The sequence below is a fragment of the Eurosta solidaginis genome, chromosome 2 (genome assembly GCF_040869045.1).
Source record: "Eurosta solidaginis isolate ZX-2024a chromosome 2, ASM4086904v1, whole genome shotgun sequence".
NCBI lineage: Eukaryota > Metazoa > Arthropoda > Insecta > Diptera > Tephritidae > Eurosta > Eurosta solidaginis.
Genome location: NC_090320.1, coordinates 282,101,639 through 282,128,020, shown reverse-complemented (window position 1 = coordinate 282,128,020; position 26,382 = coordinate 282,101,639). Strand labels below are relative to the sequence as shown.

At 37.3% G+C, this 26,382-nt stretch overlaps 2 protein-coding genes across 8 annotated transcripts in view; one reads left to right on the top strand and one right to left on the bottom strand.

The window, feature by feature from the left end:
• The window catches only part of LOC137241060 (P protein-like), a 408,891-nt gene that overhangs the window by 75,323 nt on the left and 307,186 nt on the right, over positions 1-26,382 (top strand). The window lies entirely within an intron of this gene.
• LOC137241062 (bilin-binding protein-like) lies at positions 958-24,546 on the bottom strand. The gene is made up of 6 exons (XM_067768238.1): positions 24,430-24,546; positions 18,188-18,305; positions 17,936-18,069; positions 6,895-6,974; positions 6,738-6,830; positions 958-1,251 (listed from the first exon to the last, which is right to left on the bottom strand). Exons 1-6 carry the CDS (start codon positions 24,450-24,452, stop codon positions 1,112-1,114), a joined length of 588 nt encoding a protein of 195 aa, XP_067624339.1. The 5' UTR covers positions 24,453-24,546; the 3' UTR covers positions 958-1,111.

Sequence of the window (26,382 nt, the reverse complement as noted above, 5' to 3'; positions counted from 1 at the left end):
AATTACGTAATCGCTAACTTTAGATCAGCCATATCGTAGAGTATCAATAAGATTACCGAACAAACAATTTACAAATTAAAACAAGTAAGAACGGGACTGTCTTCGGCTGTACCGAAGACTTCATACCTCTCATGAATGGGGCTGAACAATAATCTTATCCCATTCGTAATCTCCAAATAATGCGCTGTATAAGATAAGAAATATATAGTGAATAGATGTACATACCTAAACATTTTAAGATAAATATAAAAAAATGGCAAAAAACCTCCTTATCTGAACGATCGGTTGCATGGGATATATATTATATATAGCTCCGATCGAAATGAATTTTACAAAAAATCGTCTATGATATATTAAAATATATATCACCAAGTTTAGCGTTTTTATCTTGGAAACTAAGGGAGAAATGGCCAAAAATCTTTCTATCTGAACGATCGGTTGTATGGGATATAAATATGTATAAGTCCGATCAAAGTGATTTTTTCAGTATATCTTCTATGATATATTAGAAAATATATCAGCGAGTTTCACGTTTATACTTTCTAAATTTCTGCAGGAATGACCAAAATCGTCTTATCTGAACGATTGGTTGTATGGGAGATATATGTTATAGTGGTCCGATCCTAACGGATCCGGCAAATGTCTAGTATAATACAAAAATACATCCCGAAATTTGAGGGACTAGTTTGCGTTCAAACAGACATACGGACGGACAGACGGACATGGCTATATCAACTGAGGTCGTCGCCCTGATCAATTCGGTATACTTAATGATGAGTCTATCTTTTATATTTCCCAACGTTACAAACATCGGACCAAAGTTAATATACCATTTCATGTTCATGAAAGGTATACAAATTTCACAATGCAAGGCCCATAACCTATTGCAGAAATATTAACTTGCAATAAAACGATTCTATATTAAGTATACAGATTCACTTACAAGAATGAGACAAATTTTCAGTATTCTAATACAATGTTTGCAATTTATTATGATATTTAGATATTTATACTATACAAAAAGTTTATGCAAATGTAAAGTACATATATATTAATCAAAATAAATAACACTTTTCCTCTTCCTGTTACTCTGCTGCTGTGCTGACTGTTCCTATGCATCATAATTTCCGCAATCGTCTTGACTGACCAATTCGAGCTCTGTGGAAAGCTGTTGGTCATTTAGAGCACTAATGTAAGCGTCTTGAACACTCTGGTCTGGATTACGGACTTTTGTATGAACCCAAACGAATTCTAAATTTGGGAAGAGAAAATAATGTTATAAATATGTTTATATGTGATTTTTGAATTACACGTAAAATTGTGTTTACGTTCGCCCATTTGTCCTGCATTTTTCGAAGTTTATTAAAGGAAAAAATGGATTGTTGAATTCTAAACCATTACTTAGACCTTTGGTTCAGGGACTATGTTGAAGATATGTGTGGGCATGACCCACATCCCTTTTGGAATTTGGTTTGTTAATGAAATAATTACGATGTTGGGTCAGCTTCAGTGTTACTGTTTTTTTTTTTTTTTTCTAAAAACCAAAAACTTCCAGTGACATTGGCAAATGTACATGTTTTGTAGAAAAAATAGCTAAAACGTATTGCAAATACAAATGCACGAAGCCCAACAAAACAGTTGTCGTTTGCTTAACGTTTGAAGGTTCGTAATTTGAGAGTTGGTGAAAATCCCATATTAAAACTTGCCTACCAATTGCTGTTTGAGATTCTTTCTAGAGCTAACCTTGCAGGTTTGAAAACAAGGCTAACGTTACTTTGGGATTTTCAATTTGAATTCTCAAACCCATCACCAACATGGCCGGAATGGTATGGAATCAAGACGATTTTCTTACATGCTTCTTAAGTTGTAGTGAAGTTTGAAAAATTTGTAAAAAAGTCTTTGTTCTCATAAGATGAACAATGCAGAAAATCAAATTGGTAACTAAATTTTTCTACAACTTTTGAGAATTTTCTGTTCTGTTGCTTCCTCGGAAAGATTGTCAATTGAATTTATTTGTAAAAGTATTGGCGCTACAGGACTTTCCTCTTCTCTGCTATGCTACCGAAGGCTTCCACAAAATAAATTTAATCTTGATCATTGTTGACAATGAGAAATAGTTAGTTGTTTGAAAAATTATTAAAAATGTATTTGATAAAAATAAGTAGACATATTTTTTGAAAAAAATTTTTAATAATAATTTGTAAAAAAAATTGTTAAACAAATGAATTTAATTAAATTATTAAAAGAAATAGCAGAACACAATTTTATAAAAATTAGTAATTAAAAAAATTAAATTAAAAAGATAATACAAAAAAAATTATTTTAATCAAATTAAAAAAATATAAGAAAATTATCATATAAATTAATAAATTATTAATATAAAAGGTATTAATGTAAAAAAGAATTTTTGAGACAATTGATAAAAAAGTAAAAAAAAATTTAAAAACTTATAAAACTTGTTAATAAAAAGAAAAATAGATAAGATTTTGATAAAAACTTGGTTTAATTAACACTAATACAGATTTTTGATAAAAAAGAATTCGAACAACAACTTTTTTAACAATTTTTGTTGTTATATCGGCCTACTGATTTTAAGATCGCGGGTTCGAATCGAGCTCAAGGCCTAACAATAATTTTTTATCATTATTATTGTTATGATACATTTTTTCTTAATTGAAAAAATTTTTAAATTAGAATAGAAGAAAGAAAAAATTTTAGACAACTGCCAAAGCTCGTTGTATAGATCCATTTCGGGAACTGCTAAATTCCTTCATCGGCAACGTTTAGGCGCCGCTGCTATAACCATTCAGCCATCACAGCGGTTTTTTGTTTGTCTTCATTAATCCTACTTCTATTCTGTTTCGTGCCAATTGATATTCACAACACTGCGACATCTGTTGCAGAATGGCTGTGAAAATTGGACTTGTTTGTTGGCAATGCCGCCATAGTGTCATATTTTATTGACACTTTTTTCCCCGTGCTCTGGGATGTATTAACAATTTTTGTTGTTATATCGGCCTACTGATTTTAAGATCGCGGGTTCGAATCGAGCTCAAGGCCTAACAATAATTTTTTATCATTATTATTGTTATGATAAATTTTTTCTTAATTGAAAAAATTTTTAAATTAGAATAGAAGAAAGAAAAAATTTTAGACAACTGCCAAAGCTCGTTGTATAGATCCATTTCGGGAACTGCTAAATTCCTTCATCGGCAATGTTTAGGCGCCGCTGCTATAACCATTCAGCCATCACAGCGGTTTTTTGTTTGTCTTCATTAATCCTACTTCTATTCTGTTTCGTGCCAATTGATATTCACAACACTGCGACATCTGTTGCAGAATGGCTGTGAAAATTGGACTTGTTTGTTGGCAATGCCGCCATAGTGTCATATTTTATTGACACTTTTTTCCCCGTGCTCTGGGATGTATTAACAATTTTTGTTGTTATATCGGCCTACTGATTTTAAGATCGCGGGTTCGAATCGAGCTCAAGGCCTAACAATAATTTTTTATCATTATTATTGTTATGATAAATTTTTTCTTAATTGAAAAAATTTTTAAATTAGAATAGAAGAAAGAAAAAATTTTAGACAACTGCCAAAGCTCGTTGTATAGATCCATTTCGGGAACTGCTAAATTCCTTCATCGGCAACGTTTAGGCGCCGCTGCTATAACCATTCAGCCATCACAGCGGTTTTTTGTTTGTCTTCATTAATCCTACTTCTATTCTGTTTCGTGCCAATTGATATTCACAACACTGCGACATCTGTTGCAGAATGGCTGTGAAAATTGGACTTGTTTGTTGGCAATGCCGCCATAGTGTCATATTTTATTGACACTTTTTTCCCCGTGCTCTGGGATGTATTAACAATTTTTGTTGTTATATCGGCCTACTGATTTTAAGATCGCGGGTTCGAATCGAGCTCAAGGCCTAACAATAATTTTTTATCATTATTATTGTTATGATAAATTTTTTCTTAATCCCCAGAGCACGGGGAAAAAAGTGTCAATAAAATATGACACTATGGCGGCATTGCCAACAAACAAGTCCAATTTTCACAGCCATTCTGCAACAGATGTCGCAGTGTTGTGAATATCAATTGGCACGAAACAGAATAGAAGTAGGATTAATGAAGACAAACAAAAAACCGCTGTGATGGCTGAATGGTTATAGCAGCGGCGCCTAAACGTTGCCGATGAAGGAATTTAGCAGTTCCCGAAATGGATCTATACAACGAGCTTTGGCAGTTGTCTAAAATTTTTTCTTTCTTCTATTCTAATTTAAAAATTTTTTCAATTAAGAAAAAATTTATCATAACAATAATAATGATAAAAAATTATTGTTAGGCCTTGAGCTCGATTCGAACCCGCGAACAACTTTTTTATTTAAAAATAAAATAAATGAAAGGCTCGATAACTTCGGAAGATCGCCCTATCTTTCTCATTGGGTTTTTACACGCGATTGTAAGCCCTATTCTAAGACGTCCCAATTAGACTGGGCGAGATTAAGCGAAGGCGAGAGGTGCACACGATCGACCAAGCGGGAAAGGCGTGGGTTCAAGTGCGGGGCTGTAAAGTGTTGCAGATTATGTGTAGGTCTTACAACCTTAGACTAACAAAGTTGCTTCTATCATTAAAAAGAGAGGACTGTAGACTCATGACGGGTATTCTGACTGGACACTGCCTTCTGGCGTCACATGCCTTTAAATTAGGCTTGGTCAGTGATAGTAGATGTAGGAAGTGCGGGTTGGAGGAGGAAACGATGGAGCACATTCTGTGCTCGTGCCCTGCACTTGCCAGGCTAAGACTCCAGCTATTAGGAGTGATATAGCTGACAGATCTAGAAGCAGCAAGTGGCTTAAGTCCTAGGAAGCTTCTAGCATTTGCCAAGAGGACGGAGTTATTTTATAACATAGGTCCTGGTTCTTGATAGGGTTTTTCAGTTTGGTCGTTAAAACAAACTTCTGGTAACACTACGGACTCAATCAGTCTATGTGAGGTCCTCATGGGCCAGCCAGTTCAACCTCCAATTACGCCGTGCTCCCTTTTAATTTATCCTACAAATTGGCGGGATGGGGCCAACGTGTTTATGCCCAGAGCCGCGTAGAGGGGGGGGGGGGGGCAACCAGGGCAATTGCCCTGGGGCCCGAAAGGTTTTTGGGGGCCGGCAAGGCAAAGCAGTATTGATAGTACTCTAACTATGATTTCATAGATACATACATATTTTGTTGCTACAAAAATTTGTTTTAAAATAAGCATCCAATCAAATACTATGGGGCATAGTCATAGTCGAAATAAAATGTGATTTTAAGTTAGATAAACTTAAAATATTTTGCACAGTTCCAGTCTGTGTAGCTGAAGGGGAGCGTTCTTGTAGTCTATTGTCTCGCGTGAAAAATTTGTTACGTTCTACTATGAGTCAAAATCGCTTGACAAGCCTTGGAACATTGGCGTTGGAGTCCTGCCTTTCTCGCAGCATTAGTTTTGAATCGGTAATTTGCATATTCGCAGACCAAAGCACGGAAGGTTTTCCTTGGCTGATTCAAGCTCTTAAAATGTACATATTTAGAAAAAGTAATGTAAGCAAATCAAGCAATGAAATCTAACATTTCATTTATGTAAGTGCTCCAGTAAATCTTATTTTATATGAAATAAAACTAACAATGTGAATTGAAAAATTTATGTATGTTATGTTATTTGTTTTACTGGATTGAGTTTACTTTTAGGGGGCCCGTAAACGCGAACTGTCCCAGGGGCCCGGCTCGGCTCTCTGCGGCCCTTTATGCCGACTCCGAACGGCATCTCCAAGGCAGATGAGTTTTCACTGAAAGCTTTTCATGGCAGAAATATACTCGGAGTGCTTGCCAAACACTGCCGAGGGGCGACCTTTGCCCGGGGCGTGAACCCAGCATCTTCGGTGCACGGTACCATCACACCACGGCGTGTGCCAAATTTTTATTTAGAACTAGTAAAATATATAAGCAAAGAAAGTTTTTGAAAATAATTAGTAAAAAAAACTAAGTATTTTTTTGAAATGAGTATAAAAAATAAAAATAAGCAATTAGTAACAAGAACAAAAAAATTTAAAAATTCATAAAATTTGTGAAAATGTAAGAAAATAGAAAACTTGATTTCTTAAAATTAGTAAAGAATATTGGTAAAAAAAGAATTATTTCAAAACAGAAAGAAATAATTTAGAAAAAAACGTATCAAAATAAAAGTAATTAGTAAAAAAATTTAGTAAAACAAGTCAGTGAAAAAATTTTGCAAAATTAAATACTAAAAAAAAATTATGAAAAATGTTTCTTAAATAAAATGAAAACAAAAATTAGTAAAAAAAGATTTTTTACTCCATACATTGCACGGGGACTATGGACTCATTCATCCTGTTTGGCGTCTTCACGGACCGGCTAGAGCAACTATACATCGCGATACATATTAAAATACATGTCCCGTAAGTGAGAGAGTTGTATTAGCGAGTGCTCCTATATCTTTTTTGTTGCATAGAGAATGAGACTAAGTCGGCTGAAATAACTTTTAGTAAAATAAGACATTGTCCAAAAAACTTAGGAAATGAAAAGGTTTTCATTGGTACTGATCTTCCACCAATAAAAAAACCCGTTTCTCTTTATACTTATATCCCTCCTTGCAGACCATTCGCTTTCGTTGGCGAACATGTATAATAGGGACCTGGTCTGGCAACGTTTGCACACTTACACAAAATAAAAATTACTAACCGTTGTGTTTCCTCGTAAATGGTATTTCGCGGCAGAGATAGATGATAACAAAGTCGTCGCAAAACGTTAGAATTTTGTAATAATAATGGTGAGCTGCAAAATATAAATAAAAGTTATAGTTTAAATTTCTTAGAAAGATATGATTATAATAACTTACCCTGTGGATCATCAAACTTAACTATAATATAATTATCATCACTTGGCGTAATTGTTCCGGTCTTAAGCGTTCCGCAGCCGCTAATAAATGTAAAAAAAAATGTGTTAAACTGCTGTGCATATTTTCAAAGTAAAAAACAAGAAGAGTATGTGAACGCTACTACGAACTGAGAGAGGAAGCGAGACGCCTTTGCAGGAGGAAAATAGCATAGACAGAAAGGCATGAGTGCGATTAGTCACCAGGAATGACGCCTTCAAATTTTAGCAAAAAAATTCGACGACAGACGAAAGCTTCTTAGTCCGTGGTAAAATACTGTCAGAATGAAAACGGTTACCTTTTAATCGATGTTCAGAGAGTACTTAGATTATGTAGGGAACACTTCTCTGACCTTCCAAATGGAGACAGCGATGTACCTATCGCTGAAGGAAGATGATGACTTTGAGCTCGAAATCGATGAATGTAAGGAATTTATTTCCCTCTACCCGACTATGAAGAAACCAACCAGATTAAAAAACAACAAGACCGCGGGCGCTGATGGTTTTCCTGTGGAGCTACTCAAATAAGGAGCCGAGGAGTTGATCAAATGCGCATGTATCAGCCTTTGTGCAAAATATGATCGGATATGCGAAATATCATCGGACGAGTGCATGCCTGACGCTTGGAATCCAAGTGTTCTTTGCCCAGTCTACACAAAGTGGGATACTGCAAACTTCAGCTTCACACTTGGTAAATCCCCAATCGAACAGATTTTGACTCTACTCCAAATCTTGGCAAACAGTCGCGCAAAAAGAATTGGCACACATTACCTCTTCGTCAATTTTAAAACCGCCTTCGGCAGCCCACATACGTCATTTCTGCATTTGGTTTTCCCGCAAAATGTATACGGCTGTGCAAAATTACGTTGAGCAACACCTCCAGCTTAGCTAGAATCGGGAAGGACAGCGGGCAGCCCTCTCCGCTGGAAGAACCACATGGAAAACGAATTAAATTCCTTGGTGTTAAATTCCATTGGCACCAGGCAGTCAAATGAAGAATCGCGCAACATTTTGGACGGTCAAAGCAGTTAAATCGGTTGAGCACGAATTAATTTAGTAAAACCTCGAGTTAGTGAATTCCACTTGTAGATTTCATTTGTAGGGACGATGTGTTTTTAAATACCACTAAATTAGACCATGGACATGTATATCCTCCGGAGATCCGACTAAACTGAGAACAAAATACTATAACCTAGCGCCGAAAAAAGTTCTGAACCCTGTTATGTGCGATTTCAGAGTTTTAATTTTTTCAAACAATTCATTTCCAGCGTATTAACGCAAAATCATCTTAGTTCCAAGTTGTAATAGAATAGAGTTTCGTTAAACTTCAATCTGATTTCCATATGACGGAAGTCATATGCTGATCAAAGGAAATGAAAAAAAATAGACAAGAATGAGGTTTGGCTTTCGTTCCGCTGATCGACATTCCTTTTTTGGATTTGATCTTCACGGAGACGGACGTCAAAAAACTCATCAACTCTTTTGGTAAGTATTCATTTTATTTATGTGTATGAACTTTATAGTGTTAGTAAATGCAAATTGAAAAAGAAACAAGTAAGGAAGGCTAAGTTCGGGTGTAACCGAACATTACATACTCAGTTGAGAGCTGTGGAGACAAGGTAAGGGAAATCACCATGTTGTAAAAGGAACCTAGGGTAACCCTGGAATGTGTTTGTATGACATGTGTATCAAATGGAAGGTATTAAAGAGTATTTTAAGAGGAAGTGGGCCATAGATCTATAGATGGACGCCATTTAGCGATATCGCCATAAAGGTGGACCAGGCCTGACTCGAAAATTTGTTTGTACGATATGGGTATCAAATGAAATGTGTTAATGATAATTTTAAAAGGGAGTGGGCCTAAGTTCTATATGTGGACGTCTTTTCGAGATATCGCCATAAAGGTGGACCAGGGGTGACTCTCGAATTTATTTTGTACGATATGGGTATCAAATAAAAGGTATTAATGAGTATTTTAAAAGAGCGTGGGCCTAAGTTCTATAGATGGACGCCTTTTCGAGATATCGCCATAAACGTGGACCAGGGGTGACTCTAGAATGCGTGTTTATAATATGGGTGTCAAACGAAAAGTGTAATAAGTGTTTTAAAAGGGAGTGGGCCTTTGTTCTATGGGTGGACGCCTTTTCGGGATATTGCCATAAACGTGGACCAGGGGTGACTCTAGAATTTCCTTGTACGATATGGGTATCAAATGAAAGGTTTTAATGAGTATTTTAAAAGGGCGTGGGCCTTAGTTCTATAGGTGGATGCCTTTTCGAGATATCGCCATAAAGGTGGGCCAGGGGTGACTCTAGAATGCGTTTGTACAATAAGGGTACGATATGGGTATCAAATGAAAGGTGTTAATGAGTATTTTAAAAAGGCGTGGGCCTTAGTTCTATAGGTGGACGCCTTTTCGAGATATCGACATAAAGGTGGACCAGGGGTGACTCTAGAATTTGTTTGTACGATATGGATATCAAATGAAAGGTGGTAATGAGTATTTTAAAAAGGAGTGGGCCTTAGTTCTATATGTGAACGCCTTTTCGAGATATCGCCATAAACGTGGACCAGGGGTGACTCTAGAATGCGTTTGTACGATATGGGTATCAAATTAAAGGTATTAATGAGGGTTTTAAAAGGGAGTGGCCCTTAGTTGTATATGTGAAGGCGTTTTCGAGATATCTACCAAAATGTGGACCAGGGTGATCCAGAACATCATCTGTCGGGTACCGCTAATTTATTTATATATGTAATACCACGTACAGTATTCCTTCCAAGATTCCAAAGGCTTTTGATTTCGCCCTGCAAAACTTTTTCATTTTCTTCTACTTAATATGGTAGGTGTCACACCCATTTTAACAAGTATTTTTCTAAATTTATATTTTGCGTCAATAGACCAATACAATTACCATGTTTCATCCATTTTTTCGTATTTGGTATATAATTATGGCATTTTTTTCATTTTTTGTAATTTTCGATATCGAAAAAGTGGGCGTGGTCATAGTCGGATTTCGGCCATTTTTTATACCAATACAAAGTGAGTTCTGAGTACAGATAAGTACGTGAACTGAGTTTAGTAAAGATATATCGATTTTTGCTCAAGTTATCGTGTTAACGGCCGAGCGGAAGGACAGACGGTCGACTGTGTATAAAAACTGGGCGTGGCTTTAACCGATTTCGCCCTTTTTCACAGAAAACAGCTATCGTCCTAGAAGCTAAGCCTCTACCAATTTCAAAAGGATTGGTTAATTTTTGTTCGACTTATGGCATTACAAACATCCTAGACAAATTAAATGAAAAAGGGCGGAGCCACGCCCATTTTAAAATTTTCTTTTATTTTTGTATTTTGTTGCACCATATCATTACTGGAGTTGAATGTTGGCATAATTTACTTATATGCTGTAAAGATACTAACTTTTCTTTTAAAATTTGAATTTAAAAAAAAAATTTTTTAAAAAGTGGGCGTGGAGTAACGTTCCTGCCAAATTTCATCTTGATATCTTCAACGACTGCCAAATTACAGCTTGCAAAACTTCTAAATTACCTTCATTTAAAAGTGGGCGGTGCCACGCCCATTATCCAAAATTTTATTAGTTTTCTATTCTGCGTCATAAGCTCAACTCACCTACAAAGTTTCATCGCTTAATGCGTATTTGGTAATGAATTATCGTACTTTTTCGATTTTTCGAAATTTTCGATATCGAAAAAGTGGGCGTGGTTATTGTCCGATATCGTTCATTTTAAATAGCGATCTGAGATGAGGAACCTACGTACCAAATTTCATCAAGATACCTCAAAATTTACTCAAGTTATCGTGTTAACGGACAGACGGACGGACGGACGGACGGACGGACATGGCTCAATCGAATTTTTTTTCGATACTGATGATTTTGATATATGGAAGTCTATATCTATGTCGATTCCTTTATACCTGTACAACCAACCGTTATGCAATCAAAGTTAATATACTCTGTGAGCTCTGCTCAACTGAGTATAAAAAAGGTTAAAAAATTAAAAGTTTAAATTTAGATTGCTTCTTTTAAACAGGGTTTGTTGGAGATACGAAAAGTGTGCAAACATTTTTGTATGCACATACATTTAACCTTATCTAAAGAAAAGTTCTTCCGAGGCAAAGCAAAGTTTATGCCGAAATTATTTGATCAAAAACTTCATTAAACTTTACTATTCAAAAATTTTCGTAGATTTCGAATCGAAAGATTCAAGAAAATTCTTTCAACCCCTTTTTTGAAAGGTGAATCCTAGCATAATTAAAAAAAAAAAAATAAATGTAAGGCGCGATAACCTCCGAAGAGATCTAAGGCCGAGCTTCTCTTCCAATTTGCGTCGTGCTCCTCTTGATTTTTCCCTACCAATTGGCCAGACGGGACCTACATGTTTTATGCCGACTCCGAACGGCATCTGCAAGGCAGATGAGTTTTCACTGAGAGCTTTTCATGGCAGAAATACAATCGGAGCGCTTGCCAGACACTGCCGAGGGGCGACCCCGCTTAGAAAAATTTTCTTCTAATTGAAAAATCTTATTTCTAAAATTTTTGATGTTGCTTTCCCCGGGAGTTGAACCCAGGGCATACGGCGTGATAGGCGGAGCACGCTACCATCACACCACGGTGGCCGCCTAGCCATAATTAATTAATTTTAAATAATGAAAATATTCTGAAATCGTAGATTATACATGTTGGAGGCATAAGTTTGGTGGAAGAGAAACCGCGTGCGTACAGTTTCCACTCTCCCATCACAAGCTAAATAATTTTTGCAAAAAATACGAAGGAGAAGGCGAAAGAAGGGAGGAGATCGACAAGCAAATAGTCTGAAAACCACGCGGACGGAGGATCGTCAATAGAGCTAATAAGTGCTACGAGAATTACAGAAAAATCTAGTGTAGTAGCTTAATTACCAAAAAAATAAAAAAATAAAAAATATATATATAAATATATATAAATTATTTTTGTAACAAAGCTGAATACACCAGGCACAATAATAAAGAAAAATTCCTAGGAAGTGTTATTGTGATAAGAGGAAAAGAGTAATCTTTGTAAAAAGGCATAAGGAAAAGCAAAAAAAAACTATATATATGTAAAGGAAAATTTCTAGGAAGTGAAAATATGTAAAAAGGCATAAGTAAAAGGCATAAGGAGAAGCAAAACTAAAGAAAAATTTCTAATGAGTGCAGTTGTAGAAGTCGGAAAAGTAAAAATATATCAAAAAGCGAAAGTAAAAGGCAAAGAAAAGGCCTGTGTAGGCCGAAAGAGTGAAAGCGTAAAGCATAAAGTCAATTGAGTAAGGCGAAATACAAGTCGTTCAAAAATTTACTAAAAAAAACAGTTTGAAAAACTAAAAAAAAAAATGTATAATATAATTTATATAATATATATTATAAATGGGAAAGTTTGGATGTTAAGATGTTTGGATGTTTGGATGTTTGGATGTTTGTCCAGACGTTTGTCTTTGTGACTCAATAACGCAAGAACGGCTGGACCGATTTGGATGAAATTTTGCACACATATAGCCAATAGTCTAGAAGGATATACTAGCTATATATTTTTCAAAAGGGGTGTGGTCCCCGCCCCCTAGGAACAGTTATAATTTAATTATTATATTTTTTCGTCTTTGCGACTGAATCACGCCAGAATGGCTACACGGATTTTGATGAAATTTGGGACACAGACAGGGAGTCCCACGACCCCTTCGAGAAATTATTTTTCATAATTTTGACACATTATAACTTTACGTATACTGGCCTTCACCAATATCACAGACTCAAGGGGTCAAATAAGTCGAGGGCTTACAAAGTAAGCAGTGACACCCTCCGCCCGCCCCCCTTTATCTCCCCCTCTGGTGTAAAATCCATAAATTGTTATAACTCAATCTAAATTTTCTCCTAAATCAATAGTTTTTGGTATCTGGTACATGCAGAACGAGATCTAGACAATTTTGGAGGAACGATCAGTGGTCCTCTCCTCTACTCGCGCCATCCGCCGTCCATCAATTGTTTTTATTAGCACGCTTTTATTAGCTTTACCTGTATGTTTCTATCTAACTTTTTATTCGTTCCAATGCGCCTGCTGCCTTATTAACATGGTTTTATAATTAGCTTCACCTTATTTGTAATCCCGTAAGGGTCATATCGAGACCCTTCCGGGATCATTTCTGGATGGTTTTCGGGATCGGTCCGGGATTACGCCGGGGTAATTTCGGGACTTTTTCGGGACTATTTCGGGATCATTTTGGGGCCCTTCCGGGATCATTTCTGTATAGTTTACGGGATCCGTCCGGGATCCCGTCGGGGTTATTTTGGAACATTTTCGGGACTATTCCGGAATCATTTCGAGACTATTTAGCGATCATTTGGGGACCCTTCCGGCATCATTTCTGGATGGTTTTCGGGATCCGTGCGGGATCTCGTCGGGGTCATATGGGGACTTTTTCGGGATCATTTGGGGGCTCTTCCGGCATCATTTCTGGATGGTTTTCGGGATCCGTGCGGGATCTCGTCGGGGTCATTTGGGGACTTTTTCGGGATCATTTGGGGGCTCTTCCGGCATCATTTCCGGATGGTTTTCGGGATCCGTCCGGGATATCGTCGGGGTCATTTGGGGAATTTTTCGGGATCATTTGGGGGCTCTTCCGGCATCATTTCTGGATGGTTTTCGGGATCCGTCCAGGATCCCATCAGGGTAATTTCGGGACTATTAGGGGATCATTTTTGGACCTTTCCGGCATAATTTCTGGATAATTTTCGGTATCCGTCCGGGATGCCGACGAGGTCATTCCGGGATTATTTCGGGATCATTTGGGATATCTACCGGCATCATTTCTGGATGGTTTTTGGGATTCGTCCGGGCTCCCGTCGGTGTCATTTCGGGACTTTTTCTCGACTAACACGGGATCATTTGCGAACCCTTTCGGCATAATTTCTGGATAGTTGTCGGGATCCGTTCGGGATCCCGTCACGGTCATTTCGGAACTATTAGGGGATCATTTGAGGACCTTTCCGGCATCATTTCTGGATAGTTTTTGGAATCCTTTCGGGATCCCGTCAGGGTCATTTCGGGGCTTTTTCGGGATCATTTAAGGATGGCTTTCAGGATTCGTCCGGGAACCCGTCAGGGTAATTTCTGGACTTTTCCGAGACTATTTCGGGATCATTTTGGGACCTTCCCAAGATCATTTCTGGATGGATTTCGGGATCTGTCCGGGATGCCCTCAGGGTCATTTTGGGACTATTAGGTGAGCATTTGAGGACCGTTCCGGCATCACTTCTGAATGGTTTTCGGTATCCGTTCAGATTCCCGTCGGAATAATTGCGGGACTTTTTCGGGATCATTGGGGTCCCTTCCGACATCATTTCTGGATGGTTTTTGGGATTCGTCCGGCATCCCGTCGGGGTTATTTCGGGACTTTTTCTCGACTAATACGGGATCATTTGCGGGCCCTTTCGGTATCATTTCTGGATAGTTGTAGGGATCCGTTCGGGATCCCGTCAGGGTCTTTTCGGAACTATTGGGAGATCATTTGAGGACCTTTCCGGCATCATTTCTGGTTAGTTTTCGGGATCCTTTCCGGGTCCCATCAGGGTCATTTCGGGACTTTTTCGGCATCATTTAAGATTGGTTTTCAGGATTCGTCCGGGATCCGTCAGGGTAATTTCTGGACTTTTCCCAGACTATTTCGGGATAATTTTGGGACCCTCCCAAGATCATTTCTGGATGGATTTCGGGATCTGTCCGGGATGCCGTCAGGGTCATTTTGGGATTATTAGGTGATCATTTGAGGACCTTTTCGGCATCACTTCTGGATGGTTTTCGGTATCCGCTCAGGATCCCGTCGGAATTATTGCGGGACTTTTTCGGGATCATTTGGTGTCCCTTCCGGCATCATTTCTGGATGGTTTTTGGGATTCGTCCGGCATCCCGTCGGGTTCATTTCGGGACTTTTTCTCGACTAATACGGGATCATTTGCGGGCCCTTTCGGCATCATTTCTAGATAGTTGTCGGGATCCGTTCGGGATCCCGTCAGGGTCTTTTCGGAACTATTAGGTGATCATTTGAGGACATTTCCGGCATCATTTCTGGATAGTTTTCGGGATCCTTTCGGGGTCCAGTCAGGGTCATTTCGGGACTTTTTCGGGATCATTTAGAGATGGCTTTCAGGATTCGTCCGGGAACCCGTCAGGGTAATTTCTGAACTTTTCCGAGACTATTTCGGGATAATTTTGGGACCTTCCCAAGATCATTTCTGGATGGATTTTGGGATCAGTCCGGGATGCCGTCAGGGTCATTTTGGTATTAGGTGATCATTTGAGGACCTTTCCGGCATCGCTTCTGGATGGTTTTCGGTATCCGATCAGGATCCCTTCAGAATCATTGCGGGACTTTTTCGGGATCATTTGGGGTCCCTTCCAAGATCATTTCTGGATGGATTTCGGGATCTGTCCGGGATCCCGTCAGGGTCATTTAGGGGTGCGTTCGAGATCCCGTCAGGGTCATTTCGGGACTTCTTCGGGACTATATCGGGATCATTTCTGGATGGTTTATGGGATCCGTCCATGACCCCTTAAGGGTCATTTCGGGACTATTAGGTGATCATTTGAGGACCTTTCCGGCATCACTTCTGGATGATTTTCGGTATCCGTTCGGGATCCCGTCGGAATCAATGCGGGACTTTTACGGAATCATTTGGGATTCCTTCCGGCATCATTTCTGGATGGTTTTCGGGATTTGTCCGGGATCCTGTCGGGGTTATTTCGGGACCTTTTCGGGGCTAATACGGATCATTTGGGGATCCTCTAGGGGTCGTTTCGTGACTTTTTCTGTATTATTTCGGGATCATTTTGGGACCCTTTCGGCATAATTTCTTGATGGTTTGCCGGATCCATCAGGGTCATTTCGGGACCATTTTGGGATCATTTGGGGACCCTTCCGAGATCATATCTGGATCCGTCCGGGATGCCGTAGGAGCCATTTCGGGATTTTTTGTTACTTTTCCGGGATAGTTTTTGCACCCTTCCGGGATCATTTCTGGATCTGTGCGGGATCCCATCTGGGTCAATTCCGGACTATTTCGGGATCATTTTGGAATCCTTCCGGAATCATTTCTGTATGGTTTTCGCGAACCATCGTGGATCTCATCGGAGCCATTTCGGAACTTTTTCTGGAGTTAGTCGGGATAATTTAGGGACCCTTCCTGGATATTTTCTGGATGGTTTTTGAGATCCGCCCGGGAGCCCGTCAGGGTCATTTCGGAACCTTTTCGGGATCATTTTGGAACACCTTCAGGGATCATTTCTGTGTGGTTCTCTGGATACGTCTAGAATCGTGTCGCTCTCATTTCGGGTTTTTTTGGGACTATTCGGGGAACTTTTGGAGACCCTTTCGGGGCATTTCTGGATGGTTTTCGGGATCCGTCCGCAATAGCGTTGGGGTCATTTTGTAGCTTTTTCTGGATAATTTCGGGATCATTTGGGATCCTATCAGGTTATCAGCTCATTTAGTTCTTTTTTTTACTCAATTACAAAAATAAAATGCATTAGACAGAAAACAAAATTTTAAACAGATAATAAGCAGGCTAACGCGAATAGCCCATATATTTAAAATTTTCCTTGCGGACGGGGCCGTGGGTAAAGGCTAGTGGATACATAAAGGAGAGTCTATAATATCAAAAAAAGATTTTTGTTTATGGAGTTACATTTGTAAAAAGAAAAAAAGAAAAATTTTATTTAGTAGTTTATATACAAAAATTAAAATTTATAGCAATTGTAAGAGTAGGGACATCTACAACGATTAGTGCTAAATTAGATGTCAAGGCAGGGAGGGATATAAGAAGCAAGAGCGCCATGTCACCTGGGCGGCTCATAACTTGGAGAAGGAGGAGTTCTGGCAATAGTGAAGCCCCTTTTTTTCCTTAGCAGCTTTTTTTTTTGTTAGTTAGAGAGACTAGTGCACCAAAAAAATTTTTTTGTGATAAATAAACAGAGACTCTGAAATAAAATGTAATGGGGTCTAGTGCTATAAATAAAGGTCGCGACCCCCCCCCCCCTCCCCCACTGTTTTGCTAGCCAATAGACGGGTCCCGATGGACCTACTCCATGAGCAGGTAAGAAGACCTTAAGTCCTTTTTGGATATTTTCCAATTCCAAATCCCAATAAACATTACAACCCTTAAAGCATGTAGGGACAACATGATTTAATCTCATCGCCCTCAATGCAGCTTCAACACGAAGAAGTTTTGAGTATTCGTCATATCCCTAATAAATATTTTCGGAACCCTAATCACCAGGGCTGCATGAGCCTTGTTGGGATCAATCATTTCACCAGCTCTCCACTCCAGTGTTTACTTAGCTGATTTGTGGCTTAATTTTTAACTTTACAAGAAATTCACTCCTAAACAGCATGTCTAGGTCATCTATGCAGGCAAAGACTTGGCAGCAATTGCTTTCGAGGTCCCAGTGAAGAGCATATTGTATACTGCTTTGGCGTGACTCTGCTTTCACCCCTCTCCGCTGCGACATATATATAAATAAAGAAAAGCGTAGTTATTTGGGTTGAAAGAAATTTTTTTCAAAAGGTAATTTTATAGTTAACGTAACTTTATAGTTCACTTTAACTTTTCCTGTTTCGTTCTCGATAAATTACACTATAGATGGCACAAGGCCAAAACTGGTTTGTCCTTAAAGCAAACTCCACAAGAAATGGCGGAAAATGGTTCCAATTCAAGTAATTGATGTATATTGGAAAAATTTTCCATCAATTCCTGTCAAATTTGATTTAAATACGTGCCGGATTCGGTGTTGCGCCACCTTCAGTGCTATTTTTTGAGAACGAAATGGGAAACAAATATTTGACCTATTCACTTGGAATTTGAAAAAAATTTCTTTTGCCACAAAAGTCTTCCCTTTTACACCCTGTCGAAAAATCAACAACACAAAAGGCAACATAACTTTCACTTAAAACCAAAAGCTTTGCCTGCAATTAAAAATACTTACTCTGCATTACTTATTTGGAAGTTTTTTACTCTATGAACATTGTTAGAATCAAGAGTGTATTCAGTTTTATAGCAGCGGGCATTCTCATCGATCACGATGCGATATCTACTATGCATATACCAGCTACCTACGAACTGTAAATAATTAAAACATACGGTTTTAAAATGGCGTTAAAGTCTATGCATAGTACTTTAAAATTGGCCTAGCTTTATAGAGCTGTCACTTAATTTATTTAAGTATATAGAACTTAACTGCTGATAAGTCATCGTTTGGCACAAAGTTTATATCTCGTCGACAGCAACCATCTCTTTGAATTTGTCCGGCCACCAAACATGATGTTGTCAAAAAAATTAAGATTGACAAAGGGGCACTGAAAAAAAAGTGAAATTAATTAAAAAATAATATTATATTGTTAAAAGAAACTTGGTCGGCTGAGTATATTATTTTAGTACATTTTGTTCTATTTTGCTTTTGATTTTATAATTTTATTTTTTAGCTTAATTTGATAGTTTTTTAATTTAATTTTATATATTTTTATTTCATTATATTTTATTTTTTTCACTTTATGTTTTTTACAATTGTTTTTGTTTTATAGGTCTATTGATAAAGGATTCTTTTTTATTTTATTTTATTTTATTTTATTTTATTTTATTTTATTTTATTTTATTTTATTTTATTCTATTTTATTTTTTGTTTTATTTCATTCAATGTTTTTATTTCATTTTATTTTGTGTCTTTCGTTTTATTTTATATTGTGTTATTTCATTATACTTTTTTTTTATTTTACTAAATGCTCTTTTGTTAAAGTTTTTTTAGATTTCATTTTATCTTAGTTTATTTTATTAAATTAAATTTTTTTTTTTTTATTTTTCTGTTTATTTTATTTTATTTTATTATATTTTCTTTTATTGTTTTTATTTCACATTATTTTTTTTTGTGTTAACTTACATTATTTTATTTTGTTATTATACTCAGCTGAGCTGAGCTCACACAGTATATTAATTTTGTTCGCATAAAGGTACCCTGTAACGGCATAAACTAATCGAGATAGATATAGACTTCTTATATCAAAATGATCTGCGTGAAAAAAGAAATTCATTTAGCCATGTCCGCACGTCGGTCTGTCTGTCCGTAAACACGATAACTTGAGTAAATTTTGAGGCATCTTAATGAAATTTGGTATGTAGTTCTTGGGCACTCATCTCAGATCGCTATTTAAAATGAACGAAATCGAAAATTTCGAAAAACCGAAAAAGTGCGATAATTCATTACCAAAGACGGATAAAGCGATGAAATTTGGTAGGTGAGTTGACCTTGTGACGCTGAATAGAAAATTAGTAAAATTTTGGGCATGGCACCGCCCACTTTTAAAAGAAGGTAATTTAAAAGTTTTGCAAGCTATTATTTGAAAGTCGTTGAGGATATCACGTTGAAATATGGCAGGCACGTTACTCCTATTACTATGTGTGTGCTAATTAAAAATTTGCAAAATCAGATGACAAAAACGCCCACTTTAAAAAAAATTTTTTTAAGTCAAATTTTAACAGAAAATTGAATATCATTACAGTATATAAGTATATTATGTTAACATTCATCTACAGTAATGATATGGTGCAACAAAATACAAAAATAAGAGATAATTTCAAAATGGACGTGCCTCCGCCCTTTTTCATTTAATTAGTCTAGAATACTTTTAATGCCATACCAATCCTTGCAAAATTTGGTAAGAACATAGATTATATGACGCTACCTGTTTTCTGTGAAAACGGGCGAAATCGGTTGAAGCCACGCCCAGTTTTTATACACAGTGCTTCGTCTGTCCTTCCGCACGGCCGCTAACACGTTAACTTGATCAAAAATCGATATATCTTTCCTAAACTTAGTTCACATACTTACTTGGACTCACTTTCTCTTGGTAATAAAAATGGGCGAAATCAGACTATGACCACGCCCACTTTTTCGATATCGAAATTTTCGAAAAATGAAAAAAATTCCATAATTCTATACCAAATACGAAAAGAGGGATGAGAAATGGACATTTGATTGGTTTTTTGACGAAAAATATAACTTTAGGAAAAACTTTGTAAAATGGATGTGACACCTACCATATTAAGTAGAAGAAAATGAAAAAGTTCTGCAGGGCGAAATCAAAAGCACTTGGAATCATGGCAGGAATACTCTTCATGGTGTTACATATATTATATGGTCCACATTTTGGTCGATATTCCGAAAACGCCTTCACATATACAACTTAGGGCTACTCCCTTTTAAAATACTCTTAATACCTTTCATTTGATACCCATATCGTAAAAACACATTCTAGAGTCACCGCTGGTCCCCTTTTGTGGCGATATCTCGAAAAGGCGTCCATTTATAGAACTAAGGCCCACTCCCTTTTAAAATACTCACTAACACCTTTCATTTGATACCCATATCGTACAAACACATTCTAGAGTCACCTCTGGTCCACCTTCATGGCGATTTCTCGAAAAAGCGTCCACCAGTAGTAATATGGCCCACTCTCTTTTAAAATATTTTTTTATCACTTTCCATCTGATACCAATGTCATGCAAACACATTCCAGGGCTACCCTAGGTTAATTTTCGTACATCGTTATTTTCCCTTATTTTGTCTCCAAACCTCTCAGCTGAATATGTAATGTTCGGTTACACCCGAACGTAGCCTTCCTTACTTGTTTTTGTTTCATTTTACTTTAGTTTATGCTATTTTTTATATTTTTTAACCTCTATTTTATATTAATTTTATTTATTTTATTTTCCTATTTTGTTTCGACGGTTGTCTTGAACTTTGCGTCAGACTCCGAAAAACTTCTAACAAAAATTGAGTATTAGTCGATTTTTTTGTAGTTCACGTAGATAATAGTCCAAGTTGAATAAGCACCCAATGTAATGGCGGACGCCGTGGTATGATGGTAAATCCTGTGGTTTAGGACAGTAAAATGCAGCTTCAAAATCTAGAAAAAAAGTAATTTTTCTAGAAACAATCTGTGGAAACGCTCGGAAGTAATTTGGTATTTCTGCCATGAAAAGCTTCTGAGCGAAAATTCATATGCTTGCAAATGCCTTTCGGAGTCGTCATAAGGCATGTAGGGACGGGTCCGCCAACTTGTATAACATATTTTAAAAGTAGCACGACGCAAAGACGAAGTAAAGCTCGGCCTAAATCTTCTCGGAGGCATGTCGCGCGTTATTATACTCAGTGTGCTTTGCACACAGACTTTGATTGGATAACGGTTGGTTGTACAGGTATAAAGGAATGGAGATAGATATAGACTTCCGTATATCAAAATCATCAGTATCGAAAAAAAATATTTTTTAAGCCATGTCTGTTCGTCCTTACTTGAGAAAAACTCTTAAAATACCACAAAAATTGTTGAAGGAGTACCTGAAAACGCGTTTTGATCATAATCTGGTGGCGGATAATTATCAGTCAATTCTATTTAAAGGTTATTAGCAAACGTTTTGTAAAAATTCGCAGTTTTTTTTATCAGCCGTCAATTTAAAATCAGGGCTGCAAACCGCCTCGAAAATCGAAGCGGTTCGGTTCAGTGGTTCGAACCACAAACAACAACAAAATTTGAAATTCGTCACTTGGGATCTGTGTGCAACCAACCGTCGATATGTACTTACTAAGCATACAAATAAAATACAGTTATTGAGATCAAATCCATGTATGTATTTATTTATAAAACTTATCAAAACAGTTTGTTGATCATTACAAAATGTAAGGAACGAAAATGGTGGAATGAACTGTACCTATAGAGAGTATTTACAACGCATATATTCTGCACATAAGAAAGTAGTCATATTTTTAAGATACAAAAAAGTATTCAATTAGCTGCTTTCAATCTTTATATATAAAAATCACGTGTAACTATGTTTGTCCGCGATGGACTCCTAAACTACTGAACCGATTTTGAATTTGTTTTGCACCCCGTGTGTAGTTTGATCTAACTTGAAATGGAGGAGAGGTTATATCTCAGTTTATATTCGCAATATTATTTTATTGCAACTTATTTTAAATGTTTGTACTTAATAATAAAATGTTACGTATACGCAGCGGCACTCATATTTTGAGGCGGTGCGGATATACTTCCGTGTAATTGCTTGGTGTTTAATTAAACAACCTGCTTATCAATAAAAATATTATAGCGAATGATATCAAGTATAGCACATCACCAGGACCGTCGGGAGAGGGGGGAGGGGGGTAGAGGGATTACCCCAGGATACGGGGTTTCTGAGGGGGCCCGCGATTTAGAAGTACTAAGAAATTTTTTTTTAATTCAGGAGAGTCTTTAATTGTTCCATGTGCAATTTTTAAGCCGAATTTCAAAAGCAATGAATATCTGCATTTCGTTTTAATATTATAATGAAGTGTGAAAAATAAAAATCTATATATATAAAAGGAAAGACGTCAGTCGATTTTATTCAAACTTGGACAAGGGTACCCCTAGAATGTGTTTATACAATATGGATAACAAATGAAAGCTGTTGATGAGAGCTTTAGTATATTATACCGCTGGGTGACTAGGGTCTCGAGATATAGGCCAAAACGTGGACCCCGATACCCCTAGAATGTGTGGGTAATATGGATATTAAATGAAAGCTGTTGCTGAGAGCTCTAAAGTAATTTTCATTGTGATATTCGATTTAGTCGCATCAACCTGGCAAGGCTGATAAATATGCATGCGAAGCCGAAATAGAGACATGAATTAATAATACCCACATACTTATTTACATACGTCCTATTCGATTTGCCTGAAATTTGGTATATAAATTTGCCTATATTTGTGTTTACGATCTTTTTTCCGACCAGAGACGGACTAGGACTGGGATTAGGACTAGGACTGGGACTGAGACTCGGAGTGAGACTGGGACTGGGACTGGAACAATAGAGATACACTGAGAGAGAGATAGAATGAGACGAAGATGGAGATAGATGAAGCGAAAATGACGGACGGAGGAGTTATAAAAGGATTAGGAAATGATGAAGGGGGGAGGGGGGGGTCAGAGTTAGACGGAAAAAGCATTTTAAAATGTATGTAGGTATGTATGTAGGCCAAATATAGGGCAGAACAATGTCTGCCGGGTCTGCTAGTATAGGTATAAAACATACCTACTAAATTTTAGATGCGAGATTACTACACAAACTAAAAGATAGCTTATAAATTTTGGTATACGGTTATGTGAAAAACAAGTAAGGGAGGCTAAGTTCCGATGTAACCGAACATTACATACTCAGCTGAGAGGTTTGGAGATAAAATAAGGGAAAATCACCATGTAGGAAAATGAACCGAGGGAAACCCTGGAATGTGTTTGTATGACATGGGTATCAAATGGAAGGTGATAATGAGTATTTTATAAGGGAGTGATCCTTAATTCTATAGGTGGACGCCTTTTCGATATATCGCCACAAAGGTGGACCAGGGGGGACTCTAGAATCTGTTTGCACGATATCGGTATCAAATAAAAGGTTCTAATGAGTATTTTTAAAGGGAGTGGGCCTTAGTTCTATAGGTGGACGCCTTTTAGAGATATCGCCATAAAGGTGGACCAGGGGTGACTCTAGAATTTTTTTGTGCGGTATGGGTATCAAATGAAAGGTGGTAATGAGTATTTTAAAAGGGAGTGATCCCCTCCGGGGATCCGGGGGTACTCCCGTTAGAGGACGAAAATATGTGATCGGTCACACCTATTGGATGGGGCGAAGCACTGCTACAACAACAAAAGTAGAAAATATAGTAAACTACCGGACGCCGCCGCCGCCGCCGTGCCGATATTTTTTTAGACATGGTTTAGTTGTCGCACGAAACAGACAGGGTTTGGTTGAAAAAAATAACGAAGATTTAATTTAATTTCCAAATCTTATTACATAAGTCACATTTTTTTTATTTAAAACCTTTAATTGGATAGACTAATGTATAATACACGAAACACTTCTAGGAATGTCATCTGTGGAGTTAGGCACATTATATTAAGACCTGGTGATAGACGATAAAATTATCTACTAATTGCTGGCATGGAAACTTTGAAAAGGCATACGTAGATATGTTTTTCTACCGACTGCAGAAATAAACTACCGATTTGATAACGTGGCCGTATCGATTTGCTTTGTATTTTTTTAACTTTGTTTGAGTGTGAGCGCATTGAATGTAGCCAGCAGCCTATGAGTAGGTACTGCAAATTATAAATCAGATTCGCCAGGCTCAATTTGATTATGTTAAGTTGAACTGGCTGGTTCGCGAAGACAGGACCTTTCTTACAAAATAACTCCGTCTTTTTGGTAATGCTTTCTAGGACCTATGCCACTAGCTGTTTCTAGATGTGATTTAAACACAGGAAAAGTTCAAAAACAGGATGTTTATGTTGTATGTAGTTTACTAATTAACGATTTCACCCTTGAATATCTTTTAATTTACAACACTATTGCTTTTTCAATAAACCTGAAAGGATAACATTAATTTAGTTACTTACATAGCAAATTTATATTTCAGCATTTTATATATTATTATCTGGAATAGATCACAAGCAAATATCACTAACTTCTTCGACACTAAAACAAAAAAAGACAATGTGATATTACCAAATTTCACGCCTTTTATACTTGCACTCTGTACGATTTGTTCACCGAAAATTCCACACACACACAAAACACATTATACCATTCCAAATAAAAAAACAAAAACAGTAATTAGCCTAAGTTCGGGTAACATTATATATACCCTACAGAAAAAATGAGAGGCAGTCGCGCAAACCGACAGTTTCACAATACAGTCTTAAGTGCGCCACTTTTTTCTAAGATATAGAAATTTTAATTTTCTACATACTCGCTTCTCCGTAAGTGTAAGCAAAAGTAAGCTGTTTGGTCAATTTTCGTGTATTCATAAAATATGTTTTGTTCTACACAATTGTCCTACTTATCGATTTAACCCTTCGTTGGTCACCCTGTGTTGGTGAAAACTTAAGTATTATATGAATTTATCTGATAGGTAGCTATCCTGCAGATGAAATCTAACTTATTTGAAGATGGTAAAACGGCCCTTAATGACTACCTCCGAATTGGTGCTAATCGGATTCATATCGGGAGAGTGGGTAGCCACACTTGTATCAACAACGCTGAAGTCTGAGCAATATGGATTTAAATTAATTAATAAAAGTTTGCGACTATTTCAGAACCACCTAAGACTGAACCAATTAGAAACGCTTGACTTGCCTTTTAAGCGCATCGTTAACTAATTCAGTCACACGCTGGGTTGGAATAGTCGCAGCTTTTGATTAATTTATTTAAATATATATATACCTAGCGTGAACCTAAACGCTATTGGTACAAGTGTGAGTACTAAATATCACGCTCTTCATCCAATTAGTACCCGTTCAGCACCGTTAATTTTTTCTTCTGGGTATTCATAATCGGAATCATGTCCCTAGCTATCTGACTCTCGGAATTGCTCTATGTTCTAAAACATATTGATTTTTATGATTCAATAACACACATACTACTTTGGTTTTCTTAAAATGCTTTAAAAACGCAATTAGCTATAAGCTTCAAATATAAATTATTTACCTTTAAAAGACACGTATTGTTTAATTTATCTCATTCGTATACTTTTTTGCATATATTGAAAGTGAGCCAAGTTAGCGGAACACAAAACGTTTCAAAAAGTGAAAAAATAAATTTTCATCTCTTTTATCTATCAATATAAGCAGACTCGGCAGACATTGTTCTACCCTAACTTTGGTCAATCTACATAAGTTTTAAGAAGTTTTTACCTCTAACTCTCCCTCCTTCTTGTCATTTTATTCACTCCTCCCTCCGCCTATCCCTTTCTATGCGTATCTTTCTCCCTCTCCTTCTTTCCTGCCCTATCTTCGTCTAACTCCATCGCTTTCTCCGTCAGTATTTTCTCTCTCTAGTTCTAATTCCTCTCCATTCCTTATTCTCAGTCCCAGTTGCAGCTACAGTTCCAGCCCAAAAGTCCCAGTCCAAGTCCCAGCCCTTCCCCTAATCCCAGTCGGTCCCTGGTCCGTTTCCCGGAAAAAAAAGTCTCGTAAATACTAATCCAGGCAAAGGGCTGCCTAAATACCTAATTTCAGGCAAATCGAACTGTGAATAGAGTTTGTCAAAAATCATACTCTACAAGTCACTTATCGTATCCGTCCTGCTATATGGGGCAGAAGCATGGACCATGACAACAGCAGATGAAGCGGCTTTGGGAGTGTTCGAGAGGAATGTTCTTCGAAAGATTTATGGACCTCTACGCGTTGGCGATGGCGAGTACCGAAGAAGATTTAATGATGAGCTGTACGAGCTATACGCAGACATCAACATAGTCCAGCGAATTAAAACGCAGCGGCTGCGCTGGCTAGGCCATGTTATGCGAATGAAAGATGGTGAACCGGCCAAGAAAGTGTTTCTATCGGAACCCG